The sequence below is a fragment of the Haliotis rubra genome, unplaced genomic scaffold, assembly GCF_003918875.1.
Source record: "Haliotis rubra isolate DU_JTF1 unplaced genomic scaffold, ASM391887v1 Scf8, whole genome shotgun sequence".
Taxonomy (NCBI): domain Eukaryota; kingdom Metazoa; phylum Mollusca; class Gastropoda; order Lepetellida; family Haliotidae; genus Haliotis; species Haliotis rubra.
In genome coordinates this window covers 515698-536040 of record NW_025767523.1, presented here as the reverse complement: position 1 = coordinate 536040, position 20343 = coordinate 515698, and the positions used below count along the sequence as shown (strand labels likewise).

Sequence of the window (20343 nt, the reverse complement as noted above, 5' to 3'; positions counted from 1 at the left end):
CAGAGTGTAGTTAAACCCAAGCTGGGACCTAACTCCCTGAATATTGTGAAAATAGGAGTACTGGAGTTTGGGATATCTCGGTGCCACAATTCAATGTGAAGAGTTCCAGTGTAACTGGAAAACAAACTAAGTACCGCCAAAACACTCTGCGTTCACACCGGCACTCATGTTTTTTTAAAGGTCTCATCATACAGCTCTGGGCCCTTATTCTCGAAACGTTCGTAGCCCTAAGAATTCTGAACTTTGATCGTAGCCAATGTGTTAAGAATGGGCTTAAGAAGTTCTTAAGGCTACGAACATTTCGAGAATAGCTAGCCTGGTTTGTTTCATCATCTGGTGACTGTGTAGACTGATGTTGAAGACGCTGACTGTTGATGTTTCTTTACCAGGCTCTGCAGTATCTACGGAAGGTGTGCAACCACCCGGCCCTCGTGCTCAACACCAACCACCCCAAGTATGAGTCCGTCTGTCAGCACCTCAAGCAGCAGAACTCGTCCCTGAAGGATCTCACACATGCCCCCAAACTCACAGCACTCAAGTAAGTCTCTTTCTCTTTCCATACTTGCAACTCACAAGTAGTTTTCTATCTATTCTCCCAATGTCAGAGGTCTGAGGCTAGTCTTATGTCCCATACTTCAAGCGGTCTAGTAGGTCTTAGTCCCTTGTCTCAACCTGACTCAAATGTAGATGAAACAACTACAGTCAAATCCCGATGAGTCGAATATCTGGGGACCAAGTAATAAATTCGACTTATCGATGTATTCGTGACATAGGTATGTCTATGAGGGTAGAAAAAAATTGATCCCGTCCTAATTCCTCCGCCTAAGCATTTGTTTATCTAATGATTTCCCTATCACTAATAGGGGCACCTTATCAGTTCCCGTCTGATTAGCACAGACAGTGATTTCCGTAAAATCACTAATCTGCCTTTTGAACTCACCCGTCAAAGGCGGAAAGGTGTGAGCCGAGCTGGTTTGTTAATTAGATCAGTTTGCTACACCAATCAACTTCTCATTGACTGACTTCGGCTTATGTATTCAAGATTGCTGTTGTTTGAATCTCATGGGTCCAAATTTTCTTCTCGAGTCATCGTGTGTATTTATGAGTCGAATTCGTGTAACCGGTATTCAAATAATGACAACTATAACAGGGAATGGTCGGGACCGACAGGTACTTCGAGTTATGCATAATATTCGAGACACAGGCATTCGACTCATCGGGATTTGACTGTAGTTATTTATTTTTCCAAAAAAAGTGTCCAATTTATTTGTTCATGTGAATGCTAAAATACATATCATTTATTGTAATAAACATTTGATCGTTCCTGGTGTCAGTCCAGTAGTAATTAATACAATCCATTTGGTATTTTCAATGAATGTTGATGTGCCTGGAGTGTATTTCATGTTGCAACATTTTAACAGATATAATGTCATCTTGCAGACAATTACTGAATGACTGTGGTATCGGTGTGCCCATGTCCACGCCAGGAGGCAGCACTGGTCACCTCGGTACAGATGTACCTGTTGTCAACCAGCATCGAGTGCTGCTGTTCTGTCAGCTCAAGGGCATGCTGGATATAGTGGAGAAAGATTTGCTCAAGTAGGTTTGAAAGTACTCTCAATACTGTTATGCATCACTCTGTTTATACAGTGTGTAAACTAAAGAAACGTGTGTGAGCCATGTAGTATGAGAAGCATTAAAATAGGGATTTGGGTGTTTTGTGGATGTTTCTGCATTCGTAAAACATCCCGGCATCAGTAAAACAACCAATACCCACATCTATAACATCTCAGCTTCAGTAAAACATCTGTAAAACACCTTCGGCAAAACATCCTAGCATGAGTAATATATTGGTGGCAGCAGTGAAGTATCCCGGCTGAATAATACGTCGTGGCTTCAGCGAAACCACTCAGCACCACATTTTGACATTGTCTGCACCAAATTTTCAACCTCGTGTCTTTCATTCTATGAACAAGACTGTTTTTGCAGCAGTGACTTGGAAGGGAGCTAATTGTCATACATCATATTCCAGATGTCAGTTGCCATCGGTTACCTACCTGCGTCTAGATGGGAGTGTCCCTGCTGGCTCCAGACATGACATTGTACACAGGTCAGTCACTTATTGCTCTACTGGTGTCCTCTAACCCAGCAGCTGCTGATGAAAGTAGTGCACTCACCAGTGATTATAGAAAGTCTGATTTACAGTTCACTGCTCGAATCTGGAAGAGAGCCAACATTTAGAAGCCTTGCGTAGATCGATGTTGATCACAGGATTGTCTGGTCCACACTCAATTATTTACAGACCACCAAATATAGCTGGAATATTGCTGAGCTTGGCATTAACCAACAAACAAACAAATGTAAACTAGGATTCAATCTTAAGTCTGTTGTTTCAGATTCAACAATGATCCGTCTATAGACATGCTGCTGCTCACCACCCATGTGGGAGGGCTGGGCCTCAACCTGACCGGGGCTGACACCGTTATATTTGTGGAGCATGACTGGAACCCCATGAAGGATTTACAGGTCCGTACAGCTCCAGGCTGTGGTAAAATAAGCCAAAATAGATTATGCCTTCTGTTCCAAATCTTTATGAAGTACAGTCTGCAAGGTAGTGGATGAAACGATTGGCACAGTAAAGACGTAAACAAATCAAGTCCAGGCATTACTCCCCCAGCAGTCAATTCTAATTGGACCAAAATTACCCTACGTTTTCTGGGATTGTTCACAATAAGCAGGAGTAAGAACTGTGAAACTGTAATAGACTGTCATCAACAAATTTGATTAAGTTCAATCTCCTATGAAACAGATCTTTGCTCAATGCGGCAAAACAAAGATCTAAGGACATCCAATTTCAGGTCATGTTTGAACAACATTTTACATACATTTGTAAAATGTAATGACTAACAAGCTATACAGCTGGCAACTACACTTTTGGGAAATGTTCGGACAATGTTCTCAATTCAAACTAAAGAACATTCTTGAATGTCAAATAGATTACATAGATTGTGTCGCAGTCTCCGAGATTTCAATGCAAAGTCTCTTCCATCCAAATGTACATCCCACTGAAGCGAAAGACTAACAGTCATTTAAACTTGTATCGGTCTTTTGAAATGCACTATGTCAACCTTTTCAAGATTGCATAATTAGAAAACAGGTTCTGACTTGTACGTGACACTCTCACTAGTCAGCTGAAGGTCATTCTGAAGTGTTCTGTAATGGCATGTTCTCACATCTTTGTTTTGCTGTAGTGAGATCTGGTTTTATTGAGATGGTGGTGGCCATTTAGGTTTCAAGAGTTGTTGAATATGTTGGCTCATGTTGCAGGCTATGGATAGAGCTCATCGTATTGGTCAGAAGAAAGTGGTAAACGTTTACCGTCTTATCACCCGGGGCACACTGGAGGAGAAGATCATGGGGTAAGTGGGGTCAAGTTTAAGGGAGGAGGAGTGAGTGAGCTTGGTTTTACGCCGCTTTTTAGCAATATTTCAGCAATATGGCGGGGGACACTAGAAATGGGCTTCACACATTGTGCCCATTTTGGGAATCAAACACGGTTCTTTGGAGTGATAAGCTAATGCTTTTACCATCTCCCCAGGAGATTGGAATGGATAAGGTGGGTCATGTTTTCTGGATGATGAGATCATGGAACAAGGTGGGTCATGTTTATTGCAGTAAGTAAGAGACCATCTCCAAAAGTCTCAAATGTGAATCGGCCCATGAAGATCGGGGATAGAACTGATCTTCAGTAACCCATTCTTGTCATAAGAGGCGACTAACAGGATCAGGTGGTCGGACTTGCTGACTTGGTTGTCACGTCATTGTATCCCAATAGTGCTGATCAATGCTTATGATGTTGATCACTGGATTGTCTGGTGCAGACTTGATTATTTACAGATCACCACCATATAGCTGGAATATTGCTGAGTGCAGCTAAACTAAACTCACTCACTCACTCATAAGTGAATCTCACTCTGCAGCTTCTCTTAACTGACTTCCTTCTTGGCTTCAGGCTACAGAAGTTCAAGTTGACAATAGCCAACACAGTGATCACGCAGGACAACTCTAGCCTCCAGACCATGGGCACTGACCAGCTGCTTGACCTCTTCACCCTGGGGGACAAGAAGAAGGGGGAGAGTGCAGCCAGTGCAGCCATGGACAGCAACCTCAAGCGGGAGACCATGAGAACCATCCTGGAGAACCTGGGAGACCTCTGGGATGAGAAGCAGTACGAGAATGAATTCAACTTGGACAACTTCATGAAGTCTCTAGCCAAGTAGGCTCTATTTGTGATCTGCTGGCTTCGTGAGTCTCTGGCCAGAGAGCTCTCCATCTGCGGTCTGCTGGCTTCAAGACGTCTCTGGCCAGAGAGCTCTCCATGTGTGATCTGCTGGCTTCAAGACGTCTCTGGCCAGAGAGCTCTCCATGTGTGATCTGCTGGCTTCAAGACGTCTCTGGCCAGAGAGCTCTCCATGTGTGATCTGCTGGCTTCAAGGACGGTAGCTCTGATCAGCTTAGTTTACAATATATCAACAGTTCTTAGAACAAACCCATGGAATCACAGTGATATTGAAATGAAAATGTATCCCTGATAATGCAAAGAATTAATCATGTTTTTCACCAATCCACATTTGTAGATAATCTCATCACAGAACACTTGTCCTTTAGAAATGACTGGGTCAGTATTTATTTGGATGGAAATAGGCATTCAATGCCAATATGTTCTTGAGCTCAGTAGTTAGAGTGGAATGATTTTCTTTCAGCTGCTTCACAATACCACTGTTTCAGCTCATGCATGTTCCGCAGATACCATGGTACATGTACTTCAGCACTTCCAGAGATGTGTAATCTTCGACCAGTTCCTTCAACATTGATTAATACATTCTGATTAGGGGTGTACTGATTCACTAAATGTTCCAAGAATAAAGGTGGCATTAAAAGATGCATTATTTTTTTTTAAAATATACTACTCAAAAAGGTGAATCACCCATTATATTCATGGAACTAAATAGTCTGTCCTGCCAGGACAGATTAACTGTAGACATGAAAAAATAATATGTTTTTAACTTTTTTGAGCGGTATATTTGTGCCTGTCTGGCCAGGAGAGCTCATTTCACGGTTTTATTAATTAATTCAAATCTGCCAATTTCTATTCATTCTCTTTGATGATGGAAAATGTCTCCAAAAGTGTGAAATGATGAGTTCACAGGTATCATATTGTGGATCGTATTTTGAACTTGCTTTCAAGATATGTATAATTATATTAATAGCACAAGAAAGAGTGATGAGCCCCTTATGTTAAACTTACAATAGCAGTAGAATATATACAATATTTCATGGACAAGATGTCGATGCAGCTTGCGTGCATGTTACGTACAGTGTTAAGAGTGCACGTTTCTCTAAGGCATGCCCACTGATATGTGGAGAGATGATACCTCTCACTGTATATATTTGTAAATATATATATATATATATATATATATTCGTCAGGTCAGGTCACAGGTCAAGGTCATGTCTGACTCCTTGATTTCAATATATGATAAATATTCCATGATGTGTATGACGTTTCTTGACAACATTATGCAACATTTGATTGTCCTGACTTTCAGGAATGTGTCATTTTAAGACAGGTGTTATTTTAATGAGCGTTTTAGGGGAATTTTATTTTGAAAGTGAGAGTGAATTGATTGGGTCTTGAGGACAATTTTGTGGAAAGTTTTCTCTGAAGAGAATGATGGTCACAGTTGATTTATCATCCTAAGCTTCCTGAATGGTCAAAGCCTGCACCTCGTCTTCCACACCAAAGTAGGAGCAGATCGGCACACATTGTGCCATTATTCCCTGTACAAGCCTCTGATAGTGGGTTTGAATCCCAGCTAGGTGTGTCATACCCATTCTCGTGGGTTTCATAGTGGCACACATCGACAACCTGCATCACTTTGTGTTGTCCCTCTGTAGTAAGCTGTAACTTTCGGTGACTTAAAGTTAATTACCTTTTAAATCAGTTTTAAGCCCTATTCAAGCCAGATGTTGTTTTTTCTTTCCTTTTTGTGATTTAAGGATTTCTCGTCCAAATACTCAGGTTAGGTCAAGGAGGTAAAATATAATATACATTCACTTTCAAATATTCTTTTCACTTCCTCAAGTTATAGAGAAAGTAAAGAAAATTATTTTAACAGAACAGTAAACAAGTTGGTGTTTTTAAAAATATTTACTTCTTTATGGTGAACAGAATAATAAGAATACTGCATCTCATGTATATTTTTTTCATATCAAGATATTTTTGGAACAAGTTCATTCTGAAATCTGGGGGGCGGTGGGGTAGCCTAGTGGTTAAGGCGTTCGCTCGTCACGCTGAAGACCGGGTTCGATTCCCCACATGGGCACTATGTGTGAAGCTCATTTCTGGTGTTCCTCGACGTGATATTGCTGGAATATTGCCAAAAGTGGCGTAAAACCAAACTCAGTCACTCACTGAAATCTGGTTTAAAAAGAGTGAGACCTCATTTAACTTTGGGCGTACATACATTTATCAATATCAAAACATGACTGCAGGCTTAGGGTTAAATCAAAGAGTTTGCCTGCGTTTATGAAATTTGCATGTATCGTAGAGGGAATGTATCTATCTTAGTTATCTTAAAAACTTAAGGGTGAGCGATGGCAGTAGTACAGCCGAGTGGATGAAGCACTTGCTCATCACACCAAAGAGCAGGGTTCAATTCATCACATGGGTATGATGGGTGAAGTTTATTTCTCGTGTTCCCTGCCATGATATTGCTGAAATATGTTGTTCCCCAATTGAAATATACTAATCTGAAAAGGTTAAAGACCTGATGTTTTTATGACTAAAGTTAATTAGTCATGACAGGTTTGCTGTAATCATGTAATCATATGAACAAACTGAATGTTCTTTGACTTTCTCCAAATGCTGTATTTTCATTACCTAATTATTGTAGACCTCACACAATGGTGGTCTGTAGGTTCATGTCACTAGATATTGCCTTCATAAGGCTAACATGTTTGATATGAAAGCATATATACCATCCAGTATGTTTAATGGCAGATCATGCCAGTGTAGTATAGGTTAATTAATGGTATTTAGTTGTAGTGCCAGTTGTACCTTTACAGATTGGCATAACATGGAACCCATGACTCGCAAGCTCCAACTCAGATCTTTTACTCCAATACAAATCATCTCTGTGTCATTTTTATCAAATCCCACCTTGGAAATTACTTTCTTAGCCCTGAATGAAATTTGGGCCTTCTAATCTTGAAGGATGTGTGAATTTTTTAACCGTTCAGATGCCTTCTTTGTAGGATGATTCACTTCACATCCTTTGATTTGTAAGTGTTGATCTTAAAACAAATAAACATATAACACACAAACTTTCAGGCAGTAATACACCTTTTTGGGTGCAGATGCAATGGTGCTTTTCCATTGAGAGGGTGTATAAACATATCATCATTATTAGATGTAACCTTTATTTTCCATTGGGAACTGTCTGTTTGTGTTTGTTGTTTTGGGGTACACAAGTCAGATTGGTAGCTCCAAATGATTTTCTCACACTTTCAGAATTGATGGCTTTATCACCTGACATCCCCTCAGATAAGAGTGTTTGTCAGGCGTTCCTGCTGTGAGTTATCAGAGTATAATATCTGATTTTAATTACAATGCAAGAGCCATAATGCTGTTAAAGGCATAGTAATGAAAATGGTAATGAAATTGAAAATGAAGGAAAATTTGCATTATCAAGATATACAGGCAGTATTTGTGAACAACTGTTTTCTTATCAGGATGTCATCGGTTCCCAATTGTGCAAGTCGATGCTCATGCTGTTGATCACTGGATTGTCTGGTCCAGACTCGATTATTTACAGACCGCCACCATATAGCTGGAATATTGCTGAGTGCGGCGTAAAACTAAACTCACTCACTCTAATCAGGAAGCGGATATCTTTCATTGCATGCATACATACATTTAGTTAGGTCAGCTCCATTTTGATATGGTCACAGAGTGATCTGGAGCCCTCCACTTGTAGTACAAGTTGATATTCAAAGTGCTTGATGGATTTGGTGTTGCAATTGCGATAGTTGTCCAATTTTGATGCTTGCTCCGTCCCTGAAGTTCAAACACCTGCTCATGATAATTTTAACAACTAAAACATCAACAGTAAAATGTTACAGTTGTCATTTAAAGTCCAATGCAAACGGATGTTATGTTGGTGAGAATTATTTGTTCATTTGAAAACTAGATTATTCATAATCCAAAAGACATGATCTGTCTCATGTATCTGTAAGTAGAGGGGTATAGCTATCAGGTGATGTATTTCCTGAACTGATACTGGCATCAGGGTGTTATGCCAGTGGGAGTTGTCATTAGTCAATAGCTCGTTATCATCTATCAATAGGACATTTTCATTTGTCTGTAGGTTGTCATTCATCCACGGGAGGTTTTCATTCATTTATGGGAGGATTTCATTTGTCAACAAGAGGTTGTCATCCTCAATAGGTTTTCATTCATCTATGGGAGGTTTTCATTTGTCAACAAGAGGTTGTCATCCTCAATAGGTTTTCATTCATCTATGGGAGGTTTTCATTTGCCAATAGGACATTTTCATTTGTCAATATGAGGTTGTCATCCGTCAATAGGAGGTTGTCATCTGTCAGTAGGAGGTTGTCACCCGTCAATAGGAGGTTGTCATTATACCAGTGGAAGGTCAGATCTCTGTTTTCTTGCATGTTCTACTTCATTCCACAACATATATTCTGTTTACATGTATTTGTTTCATCACAACATTGTTGCCATGCAAGTGCTTTAAGATTGAATGAAATGATTGCATGTGACTGACAGATGTTGAGATCAGGTGTTTTCTGTACATCATGGATGGTTGGACATACTTGTTGCTCATGCTACTACCCACTTGTTTGGTCAAGATCGTGATATGTAATAAAGTGTAATTGTGCTGACTGTCAAACATCTTCACTGTATGTTGTTTACAATTGTGCTGTGAGAAATAAGTCATTGCATAGTTTGCTGATCCAATGACTGAAATCAAACAAGGTCAAAATCAGAAGGAAAGTAAATCTTGATTTTTAACTTAATTCTCAAACATATCTTAACCAGATAACTTTTTGCTTTTTTACTCCTCTGACTTAGCTTTTAAAAAATGCATGGCTCCGAATAATGTTTTCCCTTGATCACCCTGTGTTATGTTTCTTGTTAGCGTTGGGTGGGGTGTCTGCCGAAAATGCCACACTAAGCATGCTGGTGCTTAGAAAATTGAATCTGGATGCCAATCAAAACCATACACAGCAATATAAATTTGTTGCTCGAGATTGAGCGCAAGAGAATTTATTTCATTTGATGATGAAACTGAAAAATTAAAATGATTAATAGGCAGTTCTAACCAATTCAACACTGCTTTCAAGACAAATGTCTACACTATTGTTGTGTATATTTCCTGGTTTAATATGTGGCGATTTTACATGTTACCTACAGCTTATGTAGATATCTTACACCTTAATATGGCAAATATAGATTGAATATTAGACTCTGTTATATTTGGTTCAGCTCTGTACTTGGATGTGAGAACGTCACCAGGGTGTTTTATCATCCCAAACTGGCTTCCCTTGTAGATAACGCTCAGGTGAGATCAAACAATGTATTCCAAGGATGTCATGAGTTATAATAATGTCATAATCAAATGACATCACAAATCTCTGCCGCAGTTGTACACAACATGTAATTACTTGATCTCAGTATGGCAGGCAACAGCATGGAGCACAGTTGATAATGTGTCACTTGTTTACTTGCAGACTGTATACATCCTTTATTTGCAGCTCCTTTCAAACCATGCAAATGACTGCGAGCAGATTTTCCAAAGGAATTGCTCATGTACTTGTATCAGCAAATGATAAGTGGATTATGATTGCAATTGTTTATTGTTTTGTGATATGCACAAATGAAATGTTATTTGGTGTTTGAACACTGTTTTGCTTTTGCTTGTTATCAGCTGAATGTTGATCTGTTTCTGTCAAGCTATTGTGCTATGCTTAATTTCATATAGTACTTAAAGATTCATGTGAATAGTTTCATCATGTAACTCAACATTCTTGTAATGGGTCTTCCTAGCAGTCTGGGGCATATGCGGAGCTGGAATTAGAATTATACATGCTTACAGAATAAACAATACCACTGTTCGGCATTGAAACTGAGCATAACTTCATGAGCTAGGGGGACCATGAACCTAACTTTCTATTCTTTCCTCTTTTTCAAATTCAACTAATTTGAAGCTGATAAAATGAATGTTCTGGGTATTATACATCAAAGAAGGGCTTGGGTTTAGCCTCGTGGTTAAACCATTCACTTGTTGTGCCAAAGACCCGGGTTTAATTCCACTTATGGATACAATGTGTGAAGTCCATTTCTGGTGTCCACCGGGGCGGTGGGGTAGCCTAGTGGTTAAAGCGTTGGCTCGTCACGCTGAGGACCCGGGTTCGAATCCCCACATGGGTACATTGTGTGAAGCCCATTTCTGGTGTCCCCCCGCCGTGATGATGCTGGAATATTGCTAAAAGCAGCATAAAACCAAACTCACTCACTCTGGTGTCCACCATTGTTATATTGCTGGAATATTGCTAAAAGCAGTGTAAAACAATACTCACTCAAACTTCAAAGTGATCTTTGTGTAAAGTTCTTGTAAATCTATGTTAAGTGTAGGAGTCATGATAGCTAAGCTCTAAGATCTCTTTAAGGAATGGGTACCTGAATTTGTTTGTTAACAACTATGGTTGGTTTTCTTTTAAATACCCATGTTGTTTGATTTTACTGGTGTATACATCCAACACCTACATCACTGCTCTTTCCTGCAGGGGGTGGTGGGGTAGCCTAGTGGGTAAAGCGTTGGCTCGTCACGCCGAACACCCGGGTTCGATTCCCTACATGGGTACAATGTGTGAAGCCCATTTCTGGTGTCCCCCGCTGTGATGTTGCTGGAATATTGCTAAAAGCGGCGTAAAATCAAACTCACTCACTCACTCCTGCATAGCATTTTCCTTCCACATTGTGTGTGTTCTTTAAAATGTAGTTCATGGTCCCTAGCAATGGATGCACACCTGGGCCCCATTTCACAAAGCTCTCGTAAGCCTAAGACCTCGTAACTGTTTTTCATTGGCAGCCTGGTGGTTAAACCTCCTATGTTACAGTACAGGTGTTACGCCCATTTGAATGTCCCTCTGATATTGCTGGAAAAGTTAAAAGATAAAACTAAAGGCTCAGTCAGTCAGAGTCAGTCCTATACTGAACATAGGAGGAAATGCCTGGCTATAACAATCATTGCATGAAGTATAACCAAGATTAAAGGGTATTCAACTAGGTAGACAGTTGTAGATGAATTATGTGGTATTACAGTATTTATGTCAGCTTGCCACTGGCATCGTCAATAATGGAATCGCCACCAAGAGAGACAAATAGGCTTCATGGTTGAGTCCCAAGATAGAAAGATACACTGTGTTCTAACAGGCTGCTGAACAGATGGTTATCCTGATTCATTGAATTGTTGTGATGTTACATATGTTAAAATACATTTCTTGTTTCTCATAACCAGATAAAGGTCTATTTTGGGGGATGTTTTTCAAAAATAAAATAAAATATTGGAACCAACTTTGTTTTACTCAAATTTAGTTTGTGTCCTGTTAATCTGTGTGAGTCAGATTTACAGGTTCACTATGCACAGCTACCATGGCCTGAACTGTTCATACTTCAACCAATGGGCGCCATAGCCAAGAAATGTTAACATTGTATACTACTCAAAATAATTTAAAGAACACAATTTCTTTCATATTCCTATAGTTAATCTGTCATATCTGGTTTGTATAATAGTAAAACACAGCCTTCCAATGTGTGTTGTGAGTGTTTTAACTTGTTTTGAGTTGTATACACGGATTTTCCATTTCATGTTTTATTTTACAGATTTCATCTCTAATGTAAGAAAACAGTAAGAGAAACCTATCTCCAAAGTAAAAAATTGGTTATGAAAAACAGGTGTATATTTTAACCGGCATTAAAAAGGGTAAATTTGTAATCTGGACAGTGTTGAATTTCCTGAAAGGGTGGAAAAGGGTTTGTGAACTGTTTGATTTTTTCATGATTTGTTCGCTAACTTACTGCTGTTTGCGTTAGGAATTAGTTTTGGAAGTTAATATAGTTTTGTTGCTAACATTGCAAGGTTCAGAATGATTAGTGAAATTGTTCTTAGAGCCACATTTTGTCAATCACAACCAGTTAATGAAAATTGTCATGAAGGCATAAATTTTATCTTTCATTCCTTGAAACCTATTGATAATACAGTGGGGAAAAAACAGTTTTGTATGTACACAGATGGGGAAAAAAACACTGAAAGTTGTCTTTTGCAGTTTGTAATTTCTCATTTTGTTGAAAAAATTCAGTTGATATAGGAAAGCAATAAACATATGAAGAAAGTTTTGATTTTGTTTTATTATTTCTCACTGTGAAACACTGGAGTGACATTTTCAACTCACAGGAAACATAACAATTTGAACAAGTTAATATATGTACAGAGGCAGAAAATACAAATTCACATAATGTACATATGTACACAAACTTGCAAACCATCATAACATAATTGATAAGGTAGCTTCCAAACAGAAGTATATGTTTACAAAACAATCTGTGCTATGTAACTGTCATACCATATTTCAAAGATCGTCAACAACATTCTGTCCTCTAATATGAAAAAAAACAGCCAAGATGAATGTATTCTGTCCTGAACTTCATTTACAAGTTTTGGCCAAACACTGTAGTGTGGATGGGCCCTGCATAAATACTTACAGCTATCCAAGATTTGACACAAAATGCAATGCAAAATGATGACTTGAGTACGCAAGGACCAAGTTTTTACGTCAATATAGTCATAAGTTCGACTTAATCAGTCTATTATATAGCTCAGCTGATTATAATCAGACATTAAATGTTGTATAAAATACATACTTGCAACAAACTGCGATGCCCACTTTCACAAAGTCATCTTAGTGCCACGACTATCTCAGGCTATGTTAGAGTATGGGAATTATGATCATCCTAGCTCTAAGATTGCTTTGTGCAAATGGGTCCAGAGCAGTAAAATTATTTGTTGGATTCAAAGCATTTGTGAATCCCAAGGGATAAAATTTGCACATTTACCATTTTTATCACTCCAGAATTTGAAGTAAAATGGAAATAAATCTTCAATACAATGTAAGAGACTGTAATGTGGTTTTGAATTGAGGCTGGAAATTTAATAATCATTAAAAATATCTACTTTCATTCCCTTCGGAGAGGACATTTTGGGGGATTATGAAGTGGCAGAAAACAATGTCTTGATCAAAGAGGCCTTCAACCTACAGCTTTAAAAATATCACTGCATGACTGGAAAAGTATATTCATCATCCTTAGTTGCTCATTCTCTGTACCCATAAAGTTACTTCCATACAAAATAAAGGTCTGAACAAGATGTCCTGTGAACAGATCACACACCATCCTGTGGAAGCAATGGAACACATCAACACATGGTGATACAACATCAAGACAATGGTGACAGTTCTCTACTGGGAGGGAGTCGGGGACTCGACTGCTGGGGGAATATCTCCCTCCGTGTCCAGTTTGGTCTTGGAGGCATTGGGGGTTGGTTTGTCCCAGTCTGGCATCTGCTTGTCCCAGAAGTCGCTGACACGGGTCTGGATCCCCTGATTCTCCTCTCGCCATTCCTTCTGCCACTGCCGGAGTTCCTGGATTTCTGGAACCCGACGGACCTGCACACAAGCAAACACAGTGCTTATAAACAAAAACTGTAATTTGCTTGTTTAAGTCACCGTCAGCAATATTCCAGTGGTATCATAGATGTTACTAGAATGAATCTGTGCCAGGCAAAAAAGAAGCTTACATCAGAATCAACATCCCTTGCTGTTAGTAAGTATACACAAATGTACAGCAGGGTTTTACACAGACTTTGAAAAATGGGAGTCATGCTGACTCACAGTATTTATTTTTGGGAGTCATTTTCAATATCTGGGAGTCTATTGGCTGTCTAAATATAGTGAATGACATACTCAAATGCTATTGGCTGGTATCTTTACCGCATTCTAGCATGGCTCTATATTTAGCCACTCCCGTACTTTCTGTTAATATCACCAGCATTTTCAACACAGTTTGCAATAAAACGAAAGCTATCATTGTTTTCTTATCAAATCAATTTTATTGAACTGAATTCTGAAGGTCACTGATAAAACTTGCATCAAGCTTGACTCGTATGATAATATTTTGAGAGTCTTTTAGAAAATTGTTGCATCAAATACGCAGGAATCATGCGTCATGTAAAACCCTGTACAGGTACTTCCCTCTTCTGGAAGCAAGAGCGTGCTTGGGACCTCTGGGTTGGTCATTTAACCTATGCATGTTTTAAACATCAATTGCTCAGCAGGGATGTCCTTGGAAATCAATATGTATATGTCAGTGTGGCCTTATTTTCCAAGTCACTTACCAGATAGCCCCTCCAGTGGGACTGTATGATGAGTGTAGCCTCCTCCTCTGTCCAGATGAGAGACAGCGGCAGAGGTGGACGGGGGCTGGAAACGGATATGATAGAAATGATGGACTGGCAACAGAGACATGATCAATGCAACAGCATCAACAGTGGGAAGATGATTTTGAGGATGAAAGGACCAAGAACTAAATGCACTAACCTGCAGTAGACATGTCATCATCATAATCAGCACTTAAATATGTTACAACTCTGTTGGTTTGGTATGTGTAAAACCAACATTTTCCAGTTTGGGAATGTGTTAAAGTTTTGAATCATAAACAAAATACCTCACTACCATGGAATTGGCTCCTTTTTTTCCTGATAATCACAACCAAATTTGTACATTAACAGAGTAATCAGTCCACAATCAAGAAGGATCGATTTTACAGCTTAATATGTGTTATACTTTCCAGACAGAATCCAAGGCAACTGAACTCTTAGAGATTTTGAATTCATTACTTGTGACAAAAAGCTTTTTAAATCAAAATATTTCATTTGCTTACTAAATGGTTCTCACAGTTCAGGAACAAGGCAGTATAAAATTGTCCACAATAATCCTAAAAGTTTTCTCTGACAGAGCTTGTGAAGGCCATTGCAAAAGTAACCATGGACTTTAGTGGAATGTTCTGAAGATGTGAATTTCAGATTGGAATTAGCTACCTGTAGATATTGGACAGTGAGAGAGGGGTACAAAGCTTCTATGTCATATCCAGATAGTCCTCATCACAGGCTACACTACTTACTGTTCTTTCAGCCACTCCTGCACAAACGGGATGCTCCAGAGGTCAGTATCTCCTCGGTCAGTGTACTGGGATTTTCGCCTACACCAAACAAATTACATTTCAAGCAAAGAAACCGTAGTTTTGATATATCAACATGATTAGGCAATTTCTTCTTTTATTAGCTGTGTATTCTATCAAAATATCCAACTTCCATTGTATGTATACAGCACAATACATTTCAGCTATAATTAATCTTTTTGTGATTTCTTGATATAGCAGATACAGTAGACAAACAAACTGAATTTTATATTCTCACTATCTTAATGATGGTCACTTTAGCTTTTGACTTAATCAAACACCTGGATTGCTGATCACATTAGATAAGACATGAACCTTACCTGTATAAGTACTCTGTAATAAAATCCAGTGCGTTGAATTTGGTTCTCTTTCTCTGTGGACAAATTAAAATATTTTGAAACAGATAATAATTATCTATTGTAGTACCTTTCATGGAATCTTACAACAAAGTTTTGAAAATACAATAGTAAGCGAGTATGGTTTTACGCCACTTTTAGTAATATTCTAGCAATATCAAAGTGGGGGACACCAGAAATGGGCTTCATACATTGTACCCATGTGGGGAATCAAACATGGGTCTTCGGCATGATGAGCTAACGCTTTAACCACTAGGCTACCCCACTGCCCCGAAAATACAATAACTATTATCTCACAGAATCCATATTTAATCATGTTAGGTACATTTTTATCCACTGAATGAATATTATACCTCAAAGCATTTTTCTGTTTTGGCCTGTCGTGAGCATCGCTTCAAGGGCTGGCAGCAATACAGGTAGGACATAGTGTTCCAGATACTCTCGAGCTGTGCCTGTGACAATACAGGAACAGATGGGTACACTCAATCATCGGAAATATCTTCAGGGCTCACATTTTGATAAATCTAATCCCTTGATCCATACTAATGGTTCTCATGATCTCAAATTACCCGTTCTTGATTTTTGTTTACATTTCATCAACCAATCAAGTGTTGACATAAGGAAATAGGAAATGGTTCACTTGGTTAAGGGGGTACTGACAGTTACAGCCTTTAATCCAACTTTGTGTGATCAAGACAGACCATCAGTAATGAATATTAAGCTTGTCATCTGTTCAAAATATCTATACATATTGTTCACAAAGTAGACATCTACCTCAATTAAGAGGGGTATGTTGCCACTTTGACAGCATTTCTGTGTGTCAGCTTAATGTGGCAGGAAGCCCAAAGTAATACAAGTCTTACATGTTTGCCACTTTGCACAAGTTCAGGCATGCAGCTGAGAAAGGTCATGAATATGCTTATGGTTGGTTGGTTTGTTGTTTAACACCATACTCAGCAATATTCCAGCTATATGGCGGCAGTTTGTAAATAATTGAGTCTAGACCAGATAATCCAGTGATCAACAGCATGAGCATCAATCTACACAATTGGGATACAATGGCTTATCTGTGTGTGGTTCAACCCCATGATTATACTGCAGGATCCGGACATGCCTTGACGACCTCCAGATCTATTTTTGTTCATTGTTTAACACTTCTATCAGCAATATTCCAGCTATACAGAGGCCCAGATAAGCTGCGTATCCGGGTAAAATACGCATAGAAAATTTCCAATTATGCATTGAAAAAATAATTGTTGCGTACCAATTACGCATTTAAAATGTTAGATACGCAAAAAGTTTAAAACAAATGCGTACGGAATATATTTATAAAAATAGCTTGCGTAACGAAAAAGACATCGATTGCTATCAAGTTGTACTGTTAGTATAGGACAAGTGTTGTACTGTCAGTATAGGATGAGTGATTTTTTATGAAATCATTTCCATTATATTAAAGTTGGTTTTGATTAGGTATGACATAAGGCAGAACATACCTGCTTAGTAAACTTACTCAATGACATATACTAGGTGAGTAAAATGACTGAAATACACACATATTTGAAAGCAGTGGGTAACAGAAAATGAAATACCCACTCAACATTCATAATACCCACTCCAAAAAAATACAGTGGGTACAGTACCCACATGAGCTAAATCTTATCTGGAGCTCTGGCTACATGACGGCAGTCTTTAAATAATCAAGTCTGGATCAGACAATCCAGTGGTTGATATTATAAGTATTAATCTACACAACTGGGATATGATGATATGCATCTACCCAGTCAGCTGGCATGACCACCCAATCCAATTAGTTAGCCTAATTTATAACGAGCATTTGCAGTCTAAGTAAACTTAGGCTCAGTATTATTCGTTCCACTGCTATACTGAGTCTAACAAAACCTACGTAGCAGGTCGCGTCAGCTAACCTTTGAGTGACCTATGACCGTCCAATCAAACATGAGACGGCCGAACAGGTTTAACCAATCAGACAATGACTACTTGTTAGGGTTCAGAGGGACTTACAAAACGGTTTTGGGATTTCTCTTCCCTGACACTGATCTATCAACAAACGAAAATCCACATAAAACACAGATATTTAACCTGCAGTATAGATACGCTTATAGGTTTCTAATGACATGGTTACTATTTGCTTATATTTTCGCAAGATGACATCCTTGAATATTGACAAAACGCTATTTTCAGCGACTGTTTACTCGTTGCGTGTATCACTTGGAAGCGATCATGCAGAAAATAGCATTCGGAATCATTCAAGTTTTTGAGGTAAAGGCTCAAACCGTATGTGCGAAAGTTAACTTTCAGCGATTTGGTAAGCAGTGTTCTGATTGGTCAGTCCGAAAGGTTAACTGATGCAACCTTCTACTAGGTTTTGTTAGACTCAGTATGGCAGATTAACGAATAATACTGAGCCTAAGTTTACTTAGATTGCGAGCATTTGTTGATGAATACCAATTCTATCCCAGACCTTCAGATGTCCAGATCTATAACTATGACCATATGATAAATGAAATATAACATACAAGTGTCTTTGTTTGGAGGTGGAGGAGGTGGTGGTGAGGGTGATTTCGGAGGTTTCTGTGTGAAGGAGTAGCCGATACAGGAAGGATGACTCGTGGATACATCGACCTCTGTGTAAGGGTCAGCGTCACACTCTATTCTTTCATGCATCTTCCCATAGAAGGCTGGATGATGAAGTGAAGGATCATAGTCTTTGTAATCTGTAAGCACTGATGATGTGTCTTCTTCTCGGAAAGGAGGCCTTTGTCCAGCTATTTCTGAAAAGAAAAAGGGTTGAAATATATGACAGATTCCAGGTGACATTGTAATGATTATCACCACAAAATATACTAAAAAAATGAGTATATGAGTATGAGACTAAAGTCTCATTTGGGCAATGTCATATGACATGACTATATTTCTAAAAGTCATGTTTATTGTCATGGTGTTGGGAAATATCTGAACTAACACATCTCATTAACTTGGGAATGTAAACCTTTTGGCTTCTGCTTATGGTTCACTGCAGTTCACAGACAAAAGAGATTGGATGCTGGATCCTCTGGGATAAATAACATTTGGGATTGTACTTAATAAAGTATTGTTATGTATTGCGTAAAGTTATGGCTATAATGTCATCACAATAATATGGTTTGTGCACCATGTCTTCATGGCTTTATATTAATAGACGTAAACATAGTAATACACATCAACAAGAAGTATGTCGATTTGTTGAGTCCTTTTATCTAAACAATAACAACTGCAACAGATATCCCCAGGTGTACAGAGGCTATGATAAAATAGAAAGAGTAAAAGTAATCAACAATGGCCTGTATCTTTTGAACCAATCCTCCGACCTAAACTTTACAAGCAAAGAGATTCCATCATCATGCATCATGCATCAGTGATGCAAGAAACAGTCTATCACAATGTTTCAGTAAGTAAACATGTAATAGGCATTCTAGAAATTGGTGAGTAAATATAGAAACATACAATTTTATGGATAACAACTTCTTGTTTATTGCATCTAGTATTGTTGTACTTTAGCTTGATAATGGTGTGAGCATCTCCTGGACCCACATCTACATGGAAACGTTGATAAACGCAATAAATAGGAATTTGTTATCAACTGTACCTTTCCTTAGCAAACATACGATTAGATTAAATTTCGACATACATATTGTTTTTCTTCAATCGGCTTCTGAGTCCTATCTGTTTAAAAACATGCCATGAGCAATAAAATCACATAAAATCCTTCTACAGCAATATCTGACATGTCAAAAACTGCTTAATTTCATCATTATTATCCATATTTTTATTGCCATAACTTTTACCCTAATTTCCTTTGTTGGTAATATTAGCGTCCATATTAGCCCACGATACATAAATCATGACCGGTTAAATAAGTTTGACGGTGATACAAATATAACAGTACCTTTGCAGATTTCATTCCAAATATTCGGTTCTGGAACCCTTGTTATGACAGACATTTTGTTTGGCAAGTGGCTTGAAGAGTGTTTGGTTACTTGCTCCGATTAGGGTATCACATATATTATTATTACAACAGCAACTAAATCAATATTTGTCTCTTCTCAAGACATGTAACATCGTCTAAGAAGTTGTTGCACATATGTTTAAAAAATACACGTAAAGATGGGAGACTGGATCGAGCCAAATCTTCACTTTGACGGAAGTGTCGTCGTCCCATAGCAACCGACAAGGGACGTCACTCTAAACGTGCATGTCCTTGTATTTGTGCTAGATGTATTTTGTTTTTATGGGTTCGATTCACACAAAAACATTTGTATAACAATGACAGTTTGTTATGCCATGTATTAAGAAAACAGTTTAGATCCGTTTATCACCTACAAAACTGACATTACATATATTTTTGGATATAATCTATTATAGATATATGTATAGATCTTGTACAAATCAGTCATTTAAGTGGGAAGAAAGTCCCTTCTATGTAGAGTGCTGGATGTTAACTTTTCCAACTGAAGCGTTTAAAGTGTATGTTTGTATTCTGTGAGAGTGTTTGAATTAGCCAGAGACAACACACTAGGTCTGGGACGGGTAACTCGAGTACCCAGATCA

The 20343-nt window shown here is 38.5% G+C and overlaps 2 protein-coding genes across 2 annotated transcripts in view; one reads left to right on the top strand and one right to left on the bottom strand.

Annotated features, from left to right (window-relative positions):
* The window catches only part of LOC124261419 (TATA-binding protein-associated factor 172-like), a 49528-nt gene extending 45224 nt beyond the window's left edge, over nt 1-4304 (top strand). The window contains 6 exon segments of the mRNA XM_046695736.1: nt 390-538; nt 1441-1599; nt 2033-2110; nt 2397-2526; nt 3328-3419; nt 4013-4304. Of these exon segments, the coding sequence (XP_046551692.1) occupies nt 390-538; nt 1441-1599; nt 2033-2110; nt 2397-2526; nt 3328-3419; nt 4013-4280 (876 nt within the window). The 3' untranslated portion in view covers nt 4281-4304.
* An 8173-nt stretch (nt 4305-12477) lies between these two features.
* Nucleotides 12478-19944, bottom strand: LOC124261402 (IQ domain-containing protein K-like). Its single transcript, XM_046695720.1, is given in 8 exon segments — nt 12478-13809; nt 14538-14622; nt 15323-15400; nt 15700-15752; nt 16089-16118; nt 16120-16187; nt 18273-18527; nt 19682-19944. Coding segments are annotated over 8 exon segments (831 nt in total). The 5' UTR covers nt 19737-19944; the 3' UTR covers nt 12478-13602.
* Between the last annotated feature and the right edge of the window lie 399 nt (nt 19945-20343).